The sequence below is a fragment of the Narcine bancroftii genome, chromosome 5 (genome assembly GCF_036971445.1).
Source record: "Narcine bancroftii isolate sNarBan1 chromosome 5, sNarBan1.hap1, whole genome shotgun sequence".
Lineage (NCBI taxonomy): Eukaryota > Metazoa > Chordata > Chondrichthyes > Torpediniformes > Narcinidae > Narcine > Narcine bancroftii.
Genome location: NC_091473.1, coordinates 241979681 through 241991983, shown reverse-complemented (window position 1 = coordinate 241991983; position 12303 = coordinate 241979681). Strand labels below are relative to the sequence as shown.

General features: G+C 41.7%; 1 protein-coding gene across 7 annotated transcripts in view; it reads left to right on the top strand.

Moving 5' to 3' along the window:
- The window catches only part of slc16a4 (solute carrier family 16 member 4), an 81355-nt gene that overhangs the window by 10742 nt on the left and 58310 nt on the right, over nt 1-12303 (top strand). For 3 of the 7 annotated variants that reach the window (XM_069941828.1, XM_069941831.1, XM_069941832.1), the window contains exon 2: nt 11094-11245. Coding sequence is in view for 6 of the 7 variants with exons in the window: in XM_069941831.1 (XP_069797932.1) it covers nt 11171-11245 (75 nt within the window). In the remaining variant the exon portion in view is untranslated. The other 4 variants (XM_069941833.1, XM_069941834.1, XM_069941827.1 and 1 more) reach the window with 3 other exon arrangements.

The following is a 12303-nucleotide window of genomic DNA, read 5'->3' as shown; positions in this document are numbered from 1 at the left end:
GTGCCATTGCCTCCACCACCCAACTGCCAGCATCTGCCATAGTCACTGTAATCCCCCAAGAGTTGGGTTTCTGCCACATAGACTCAGGTTTAACTGATGCCAGTCCTCATAGTTTTTGCCCTGTGAGGGGAACCACTGTTAATGCTGTTTGTATGTGTATGGCTGGCCCACCCTTGCTAATTGTGCCTGTGGCTCCTTCCCCCTTGATTTTCCTAATAAAGATGGCAATGGCATAACCCCTCCCCCAGAACAAGCTCAGGCCTCAGGTCAGCAACATGAGATGTGCCTTCTTTTTATGGTAATAAAAGGCTGTCAGTCAGGTAACTTCTAGTCTTTGGAGTTATTGATAGTGCATCATGCCCCTTGCTGATGTGCCCAACGTGTCTCATGGTAGTCAAGCATCACAGTCATGTTATGCGGCCTGCAGTTTATTGTACAGACTCCCATGGTTACTGCATTGGGATCCCCACTCACATATTTGAGAGCAATCAGATTTAACTTCCACATCTTCCAAGGAAATATACAAGGATTTCAACATTTACTTTAATGATCTTAAAGCTATTTTCTAAGTGAATTCCAGAAGCAAGTGAGTTTCTAATTAGCCTACTAAAAAATTCTGTCCCATTTCCTCTTACTCTTTTCTCAGTAGTTTCTCCTTCTTAATAGAACTCTTGCTATTGATGCAACCTTTATTATTTACTTTGTGCCATTTCCATTGTCCTTGCATACTTTCCAAAGTAAACTGGAAATGTGGATTGTAATCATTAAAAAGGAAAGTTCAAAGGGATCAGATAGATGCAAAGGATTTTGAGAGAGAATTGTTTTTGATTGGTGAGTTGGTAATATTACAAAAACTTGACACTGGTCATACAAATAGAGTACTGGAAAGATTTTTAAGTAAAGAGTTTATTGAAGATTGAGTACAGTACTATACTATCTATTGAAATCAGCTCATTCATGGCCCTTGAAAAAAGTGTAGATAAATAGTTGAAAATGTTGAAGTTTCAAAGTGTTTTAGGAAAGATGAGAGAAAGAGAGTTGAAATCCTCTATTCTGGTCCAGCTTGTTCTGGCACCAGATGAATGTGCTAAATGATTTCCTGTGGTTGTCATGTTAAAAGACAAAAAAGGGCAAGGAATATTTTAAGCTGGTAGCTCTTGAGATATGATGAGATAGTCTATAATATTCTGAAATTCCTGAACACTTGATGCACAATTTGTGTGATATTTATCCTGATGCCATCAACATGTCTCGGATATTAAGGATCTATCACAAAAAATGAAAACATACCATCAATTCATTTATAGAATTTATGTTGCATGCTCTTCTTTGAACATGTTGCCCTGGGGTAGAAATTAAGTGACTTTGAAACCTATTGGAATATCAGGGTAGGATGAAGAGTGGAGGATTTCTTACAAATGTCAAGGGTGGAAAATTAGAGTAAATAACATTTCTGATTCACATACTCAGATGTCACTGCCAGACCATGCATCTTTGCATGTGTCAAATGGACAAGAAGGGAAAAGTTTGAAATAGAGTCTTGAAATAGTCTCTGGCAGAGAGCCACTTCAGATACAAGAATAGAGGCAAGGCGGTATGAGTTTCTGCCGAGCTAGATTTTGGATATCACAAGCAACTTGTACTGTGTTCCAGTTACATCATCCATCAACAGCATTGATAATATTAGACTTGTTAACCAAAAATAGGCTAAAGATGTATGTTTTAAGGGGCATCTTAAATAGAACATTAAGGAGAATTGCGTAAAAGCTGGCTACCCAGTCTAAAGCCTACAAAGTCTATGTATGTGTGCTGGGCTTGGGCCAGGTATACCTTTGAAGTGAACATTTGGGTTCAATTATGTTTCAGCTGTTCCAGTCCTGTTTGGGAGGTTCCAGTCAATGTGTTATCCAGGTTGAGATGATTTGCCAGCATTTGGAGAGCTTAAGATTGTTTGCTATAAATATATTTTAAGTCAAGTCGGATAAGTCAGGAAGTTTTGAAGAGGAAATATAGGGAATTAGGGAGGAAGATGAGAAGTAGGACCTCTAGGGTGTTAACCTCTGGATTTCTACTTGTGTCAAGTGATAGTGAGGGCAAGACATAGTGAAAATACACATAAATGCTGGAGAAACTCAGCAGGTCAAACAGAGCCCTTCATCAAAGTGATCTTCACTTTGGTTACTGCAAAACATAGTGAGATCAGGCATATAAATACGTGGTGTGGGGGGCAGGGCTTCAGATTCTTGAAACATTGAGATCTCTTTTGAGGAAGGTATGACTGATATAAAAAGAATGGGTTACATCTGAACCAAAAGGGGACCAATATCCTGACAGGCAGGTTTAATATATCTGTTCGGGAGGGTTTAAACTAATTTGGCAGGGAAGGCCAGAGCATGACTATACGTTGTGAGGTGCTTGAGGAGATTTGATATGTCACCGAAGACTCTCAAAATCTTCTACTGGTGTACTGTGGAGAGCATCCTGGTTGGTTGCATCACTGTCTGATATGGAGGCCCCAAATCTCAGGACAAGAAAAAAATCTTCAGAGGGTTGTTAACTCAGCCAGCGACATCACAGGCACCAGACTTCACTCCATCCAGGACATCTACATGAGGCACAGTATTTTAAAAAAGCAGCCTCTATCCTCAAAGACTCCCACCACCCAGGCCATGCCCTCTTCACTCTGCTACCATCAGGGTAAAGGTACAGGAGCCTAAAGACGAGCGCTCAGCGGCGCAAGGACAGTTTCTTCCCCGCTGCCATCGGATTCCTGAATGTTCAATGAACCAAAGACACGGCCTTACTTTTCGTGCACGATTATTGTTTTTTTAAAATATATTAGTGTTGCAATGTGGTTTATAATATGAATGTTTGTACTGTGATGCTGCCGGAAAACATCGAATTTCATGACTTGTTTGTGACAATAAATTATGGTGGTGATTTTGAAATGGGAACCAGAGTGCTCGGGCTGAAGAAGGGGAAACGGTAGTAAAGTGAAGGATGACAGGCAGGTGACAAGACAAAATAATAGGCAGAGGGATGACAGAGACACAGTGCAGGTACATTAAAAAAACTGATCTGAAGGTATTAGACTTAAATGCACGCAGTATTAGAAACAAAGTGGGTAATCTTGCTGTACAGCTACTGGTTGGAGGGTACAATGCTGTGGCCATTACTGAGTCGTGGCTCAAGGATGGATGATATTGGGAGCAGAATGTCCAAGGATGTATCACAAGGATAGGCAGGGAGGCGGAGGGGCCGACGTGGCTCTGCTGTTAAGTCACAATATTAAACCATTGGAAAGAAAGGACATAGGATCAGAAGAGGAGGTAGAGTACTTGTGGCTTGAGTTAAGTAATGGTAAAGGTAAAAGAACATACAACACCACAAGGAGCAGCCGGGATGTGGATTACAAAATACAACTGGAAATAGATAAAGCATGTTAGAAGGACAACATTACAATAATTATGGGGGATTTTTAACATGAAAGTAGACCGGGATAATCCGATCATTACGAGACCTCAGGAGAGAGAATTTGTGGAATGCCCAAGGGATGGCTTTTTGGAGCTGTTTGTTGATGAGCCCATCAGGCAATCGGCTGGTCTGGATTAGGTGCTGTGTGTAATGAACCAGAGGTGATTAGAAAGCTTAAGGTAAAGGAACCCTTCGGAGGCAGTGATCATAATATGAGTTCATTTTGAAATTTGAAAAGGGGAGGCAAGAGTGTGATGTGTTGGTATTTCAGTACAGTAAAGGAAATTACAGTCACATGACAGAGGAACTGGCCAAAGTCAATTGTAAAAAAACACTCTAATAGGGAAAGGAGCAGATCAGCAATGACTGGAGTTTATGCGTGAAATGAGGAAAATCCAGGACAGGCACACAGCAAAAAGAAAGAAAATTGTGAATGGAAAATGAGACAATTGTCACTGACGAGGGAAGGTAAAGCCAAAGTAAAAACAGAGGGCAGACAAGGAAGAAAAACTAAGTGGGAAAATAGACGACTGGGAAACTTTTAAAAATTGGAGAAGACCACTAAGAAGGTGATTTGGAAGGAAAAGATGAATTATGAAAGGAGGTTAGCAAGTAATATCAAAGAGGATACTAAAAGCATTGTTAAATATATAAAGAGTAAAAGAGTGACCAAAGTACATATAGGACCAACAGAAAATGATGGTGGAGAAATTGTAATGGGAGACAGAGAGGGCAGAGAAACTGAATGAATATTTTGGATCAGCCTTCACTGCAGAAGGCATTAGTAGCATACCAGATTCTCATGGCTATCTCAGAAGAGAGGTGAGTGCAGTCAAGATCACGTCAGAGAAGGTACATGGGAAGCTAAATGGGCTAAGGGTAGATAAATCTCCTGGACCAGATGGGATGGACCCTCAGGCTCTGACAGAGATAGCTATAGAGATTGTGGAGGCATTGGTAATAATCTTCCAGGAATTATTGGAATCTGGCATGGTTCCGGTGGACTGGAGGATCGTGAATGTCACTACACTACTCAAGAAGGGAGTGAGGCAGCAGAAAGGAAATTATAGTCCTATTAGCCTGATGTCGGTGTTTGGGAAGCTGTGGGAGTTGATTGTCATGGATGAGATGGCTTAATACCTGGAGGTTCATGAAAAATATTCCCAAGTCAGCATGGGTTCCTTAAAGGAAAATTATGCCTGACAACCCTATTGCTCTTTTTATTTAAGAAAAGATCACAAGTAGGGAATGCAATGGATATTGTGTATTTGGACTTCCAAACGCCTTCGATAGGGTGCCACACACACAAATCTACTAAATAAGGTGAGAGCCCATGGAATTACAGGAAGGATGCCAGCATGGCTAGAGCATTGGCTGGTCAGCAAGAAACAGAGAGTAGGAATAAAGAGCTTCTATTCTGGTTGGCTACTAGCTACCTGTAGTGTTTCATAGGTGTGGGTGTCAGGGACACTTCTTTTTATGTTGCATGTAAATGATTTGAATTATGGAATAGATAGCTTTGTGTATAAATTTGCAGATGATACCAAAATAGATGGTGGGGTGGGTGGGGGGGGAGGTGCTGAGGATATTGAAAGGCTATAGAGAGACTTGGATAGATTAGGAGAATGGGTAAAGAGGTGCCAGATGAAATACAATGCTGGAAAGTGTACGATCATGCTCTTTGGTAAAAGAAATAGATGGGCAGATTATTATTTAGATGGAGACAAAATTCTGAGGTGCAAAGGGTATTGGGAGTTGTCGTGCCGGTTGTCCTCCAGGTTGAGTCTGTGGTGAAAAAAGGCTAATGCATTTCTAGAGGGATAGCATACAAGAGCAGTAACGTTGAAATGCTATAAAACACTCATGAGACTTTGAATACTGTGTACAGTTTTGGGTGCTGTATTTGAGAACAGGTGAGCTGGCACTGGAGAGGTTTCAGAGAATTTTTACAAGAATGATACCAGGAATGGAAGGATTAGTATATGAAAAACAATTGTCAGTTCTTGGTCTGAACTCGTTGGAGTACAGAAGGAGGAGAGTGGACCTCATAGAGGCATTTAGAATGCTGTAAAGCCTGGACGGAGCATATGTGGCAAGAATGTTTCCCATGGTGGGGACTCTAGGACAAGAGGGCATAATTTCAGGATAAAAGCACGTCAATTTAAAACCGAGATGCGGAAAAGTTTCTTTAGTCACAGGTCTATGGAACTTGTTGCCAGAGGTGGCTGTAGAAGCGGTCGTTGCGTGTATTTAAGGCAGATATTGACATGTATTTGATTGGTCAGGGCATCAAGGATTACGGGGAGAAAATTGGGGAGTGGGGCTGAGTTAGCAGAGCAGATTTGATAGGCCAATGGGCCTATGGGCCTATTCTCCTCCGATATCTTGTGATCTTATGAAGTCAGGTCCTATCAATTATTATCTGATTGCACATGTACAACCCAATGGAACAGCATTCCTTGGTCCTCTGTGCAAAAGATGCAGACACATAACCAAACATAATACACATACAGACAAACAATACATATGCAGTATTCATTTATACAGATAGATAAATATGAGAGTCTTGAAGGTTAGTGTAAGTAGTTTCATTTGTCATACAGCATTTTCACTTGCATGAATATATTCTCAGTCACATTCTTTTATAACATTTAACCGTTGCTATATATCTGCAGGTTCCTGCACCTCAACGAAGCTGCCCGAAAGTCAAACAATAACATTATAGATAATTGAAACCCCTCCCCAAAGTTTACAGATAAAGTCTCTGACTGGAGTGACATCACTAAGCAGGGATATGGAAACACTTAAAGAGAGTCATCCCAACGGTGAGCGGCATCAACCAGCTCTTCATCCTGGGCGACGCCATTTCACTTCATTCCCATTTCACGCAATTTTATTTCACCAGCTGCTACGAACAAAGCATGACCAAGACACTCCGCTGGCTGAATATTTGCTCCCATCTTCACTAAAGGTTCATGCGTTACTTCAGAGAACATTTACTTTTCCAATTTTAAGCAAACATTTTTTTTTACCTGTTGTTTTATTCTTATTTATTTAAATTTTTTATTTGTTTTCCTCAATTTTTTTTCTGGTTGCTTGATTATTTCAGTCCTCGTATATAGAATTCAAATCTGAGATGGCTGCAAAGATGGCCACAGGTCTGGGAGGTGACAGCAAATTTCAAAGCTTTGGAGAAAAATGGAATTTTTGTAATTTGACAGTACTGACATTGGAGGAGTTCGGTTTTTATTTGCGGAGAATTGCCCAGGCCTGAAACCTTGGTTCAATTTTTTAAATTTTAAAATTAGACATATGTACAACATAGTAACAGGCCCTTTTGGCCCACAAGCCTTTGCTGCCAAATACACCCAATTATCCGACAGTCCCTGTACATTTTGAACGGTGGGAGGAAACTCACTCAGACACGAGGAGAACGTACAAAACTTACAGTGCCGGATTCAAACCCTGGTCCCAATCTTTGGTGCTGTAACAGGGTTGCACTAACTGGGCTCCCCTACTTTTACTTACCCTTTACCTCCATGCATTCTACGTGACCTGCTGAGTTTCACCAGTACATCTATGTACTGCACTCGACCCGAGTGTCTACAGACTTCCTTGTTTAACTCCATGAGGTTCACAACTTCTCTGGGGTGGAGTGTCCAGGAGATAAGGTCAAGAAAGACTTGCATTTCTGCACTGACTTTCACGATACCTGGATTTCCCAAAAGGCTTACAGCTGGTGTAATACTTTTGAAGTGCAGTTGTGATTTTTTTTTTCCCATGGCAGGAACTATTTACTGATTAGCAAGAAAGGGGATGGGTGGACAGGATATGTGGCAAATTTAGGCATCGGCAGTCGTGAGGAAGTGCAAAGTGAGAGAGAATAATGAATTCCACAGATCTGAGGCACCAGGTGGGTGTAGGGTTGGGTGATTGCAGGTAACAAATTGGGACAGAAGTTCAACAGCAATACTCCATATTGACAGTGGAAGCAGAAAGACTGGAAGTTAAATGATATCTTGAAGGCTGGAATACATGAGCTTAAATGACATTATTTGAATGTTAACGTTCAATGAGGTTGTTTAAACTGATCTTTCCAACAAGCAGTGCCATTAACTTCAGGAAATTGAATTCACTTAATGACAATGGCACAATTAGCATAGCAGTTAACATGACATTATTACATCACCAATGACCCAGGTTTTATTTTGGCGCTGACTGTGAGGAGTTTGTACGTGCTGCCCGTGACATTCAGGGGTTCACCCCAAGTGCTCCAGTTTCCTCCCACCTCTTAAAAAGTACAGGATGATAGGTGGGAAGGGTTTCAATGGCTGGAGTCGGCTTCTGCTGTGCTGTCCTAATTGGATTATACCTAACATTGCTGTGTGATGCTGCGTCCACACACTCTTAAAAGGGCTGTAAGCCATGTCTGCATCCCCCAGATTGTAATAGTGCCATCATTTCAATAAACATTATATTGACATATTGTTTGATACTTAGTCACACTTTCTTCTGTCTTCCAGCGTGAGGTAGCAAATATCTGCATGTAGCAGGACCTATTTAACCAGTGAATGCCAGGCAGAGGTTGCACATCCAAAATTCCCATGGAAGAGGTGCTGTTGCCTATCATCGAAATGCCTGCTGGTGCAGGCAGGCCGGATATCAGAACCCCATCCATTAAAGATGACAGCATTCTCTTATCCAATCCACTTTCACATATAGTATATTGTCCTCTCCCTGCATTGTTTCAGATTTATTAGCTACAAATGAAATTTTTTAAAAACTTTTTACCCATCTCCCCACTTAGTCATCTGACTTTTCACAGGAGTTCTCTTGTCCTTTTCTTCATTTTAGTTAATCTAGCCAGGCAAGGGTAAGATGCATCACCACTTGATTTCGTACTCAAGGCATTGATCCTGTGTGTAATTCTAGAAATTAGCACAGTAGTTGTAATGGGATGCAGTGTGCACATGCCTGCAATTAGGGTAAAGAACAAGGATAATGCTCTTGTCTACCAGAGATGACCTAGAAGGGGTCTTGAGGACAACTTTCAGAAGAATCCACAATGAAAGACTTGGAGGATCTCCTGGAAACCAATCACATTTTTATTCAAAAAATAGACTTTATTCACAGTAAATTATTTACAAAAAGAAAACCCTTCACACCCTTTGTTTTGGACGATACAATTCCATCACTGTTCATTGTTACATTCATTTTTGATTTAGCAGTTTTGCTACCACTGTGGGACCTTGACATTACTCTTTCCTTGCCTGAAAGACGTCTCTTCAGTCTCAGCCCCTCAGTGCTTGGTGACAGAAGGACCTAAAACAGTGGTCCTTCCCCACAGCACCCTAGTCCTGCCTGCGCCAAGCTTCAAGTGTGTCCCTGAGCACGTACCCTTGCAGCCTGGAGTGTGCCAGTCAGCAGCTTTGGGTGGTCACATGGAGAAGTCCAACATCAAAAGGAAAAAGTGTGTACCATGGTTAATGTGATTTATGGTGTGAAAAATAAAAAAAGAAAAAAAAAGAGAAGTCCAACATCACCATATCCGAATCGTTTGCACATAACTTGGATCCTATCCTTTCCACCGTGGGAGTGGTGGCCCACGTCACTTGTATGTGATCAATCTGACATGGTGCTCCAATGTTGGGCCAACCTTGCAATGAAAGTTGAGGAGCAGATGCCCAGAATCAATTGGACCATTCATTGGGTGCTTCTTACCCCTTTACTAATAAGGCAATTTGCACCATGGGTTAGGGATCCAGTGGATCTTGTAGCATTTGCTCCAAAAAGGCCACCTGTTTGACTCAATTAGATGTATTCTTGGAAAAGCCCATCTGAAGGCTTTGATTCTGCACCAAGTATGCTGAAAATATTTGACTTGAAGGCGGATGTTTGGCAAAAGAAAATTAATTGATTTCAGTTAAAGTCATTATTAAGAAGCAACTAACCCTCAGAGATTTATAACATGGCAATTTTATTGTTGGAAAGATTCTCCGAATTGTCTACAATGCCTTTGATCACCATTTTAATCGATTGATGCATCTGCTGAAAGAACAGCTTAAAAATAAAATAGCAAAGGGCTACCACAGAAGAATGGTGGAAATAATTGTATTGCTATTTCAAAGAGCCAGCATCTATAAGATGGGCTGAATAGCAGCAAGCTTTGCAATATTTGACGAATGCAATATCAAAGCTTGAATACAATTCCCTACTTTTGATCAAAAAATTCTTATGGATCCTATTACTAATTGCACATAATAAAATGCTCCAAATATATTAATAACTGGTGTATAGAATGCCTGCCACATTGACCACCGCCAGTGGGCTGATAACGCCTCAAACCGTGCATCTTGGCGCCTCACAGTTTGGCGGGCAGCAACCTCCTTTGAAGAAGACCGCAGAGCCCACCTCACTGACAAAAGGCAAAGGAGGAAAAACCCAACACCCAACCCCAACCCACCAATTTTCCCCTGCAGCCGCTGCAACCGTGTCTGCCTGTCCCGCATCGGACTTGTCAGCCACAAACGAGCCTGCAGCTGACGTGGACTTTTTACCCCCTCCATAAATCTTCGTCCGCGAAGCCAAGCCAAAGAAGAGAACTATTGGATAGCTTGAATAAAGTTTGCCCCAATGCTCAAGGTTCTTAGGGTGGCGCAATGATCAGAACTGCTACCTCACAGGTACACTGACCTAAGATCAATCCTGATCTTGTACTGTCTGTGTGAAGTTTGCTCTGTGACTGCTGAGTTCCCTCCAGGTATGCCAGTATTCACCCACTTTTTTTTTGGCCTAAAAATTGTGTGTTTTCCTTATGACCTGTTAAAAGTCGACACCCCTATTTTTGGCCCTGACTGCCCACCCATCCGAGCTCCCAACGCCCCGACTGTGAACCTTCGTCTCAGCCCCCCTCCCATCCAAACTCCTGACGCCCCGACCGTGGAGCCTCACCTTGGCTGTCCATCCATCCAAGCTCTCGATGCCTCGGCCGCGAACTCTTGCCCGGGCCACCTGCCCATCCAAGCTCCTGACACCCGAACCGTCCACCCACTGGAGCTCCCATCCCCCTAACTGCAGATCCTCACTCTGACCGCATGCCCACCGGAGCTCCCGACACCCCGACCACCTGATCTTCGATACCCTGACCTCAGACTCTCACCTAGGCGCTGCCGCCTGCCCATCCAAGCTCCCAATGCCCTGAATGTCGACTTAAAACCTTATCCTGGCCATCCAAGCTCCTGATTAATTGAAAGATGCAAGTACTTACCATGTTGAAAAGTATAACCTTCCCAAATCCGACTTGAAAAATGTGTCCGTAAAATTCAACTCTAACACGTGTATATACGGATCAGTACATTAATTGGCTACTCCAAATTTCCCCTAGTGTGGATAAGTAGCAGAACTGAAGAGTTGTCAATTGAAATGCAGGGAGAATTAAATTGGATGAGTGTAAAATGGTGCTTGGCATGACCGTGATAGATTAAAAAGCTTTGTTCCTTACAAGGAGGATTACACGTTTCCTTTTTCGATCACTTCCCAGGAGCTTGTCTCTATTTAGCCATACTCTCACTTCCTAAAATTCTTTCCAACAATAATACTTTGTATTTGCTCTACTGCAGGTGTCAGGGCTCTGGAGATGAGATGTCTCACCTGCCCTAAAGTCTGACAATGTGTATCGTCTGAACAATGAAAAATAATGAGTAGAAGGGCAGCAAATCGAGATATTTTAACTGAACACCAAACATATCAAGCCTTTAAAGGAGGACAGCAGGTAAGGAAAGACTGATAGCACTGGACAACAAAGATTTGGCTTCCTGAACACTATGATGGATTTTGGACTATGGATCACGAAAATCACTAAACTTTTTCCCATCATGTACTTTTTTAAAAGATATAACCTATTTTTGTGATTTCCTGTCATATTTTTAAACATGCTTCAAGCATTTTTCCTCTCCTCACCTTGTATGAAGTCCAACATTTCATTAACATTTCATTTTCTGCATTCACACTTGGACTCCTTCCCTGCTGATCTTGGTGCAGTCAGTGACGAATATGGTGAAAGGTTTCACCAGGACATTGTGACCATGGAAAAGCATTTTTATCAGGAATCCATGAATACTGGCCATCTGTTGTTGGACACTGACATGAGAGGCAACAGATGCTGAGTACAAATGAAAATCAGCGGCAAAACATTATTAGGTCAGTTGAAGTAACACAATCTCTCAGCATTATTAGTCTACATTCAATAAAAGTTCTCCAAATTCTTATGTGATACAGCAAATCTGAATTTATCATTATGTTTGTCTTGACCTTGTCTATTATAACCCCAATTTTCTTTCAGGAAGCAAATCTTTGGGGGTGGGGAAAGATTGCTGACCAGTGTAATAGCCCCTAACCTACTGTAAACTCCATTGTGGTCAAGGGATTCCGAAAGAACACCACCAGTGAAATCTCATCTTTTAACAAAGAAAATATAGTTTTTCAATTAAACTTAGAAATTGTGAAAAGGATGGAATGATACAGATAAGATGAAACACAAGCGTATTAATTATATGGATGATTCATCTGAAATGGATTCTCTCTCTCTCTCTCCCAAGCACTTGTACACCCGGCAAATAGTTCCAGCAACTTCAGTTTTAATTTCAGCCTCACAAGGTTTTGCTGTGACAGACGTACTATTTTTACAACTCAAGACGTTCTGCACATGGCTAAAGAGTTTGCTGGTAGTATCAATTGACTTTAAGGTACTTTAGTTGTGCCGTGTCTGCCTGTCCCGCATCGGACTTGTCAGCCACAAACGAGCCTGCAGCTGACGTGGACATTACCCCT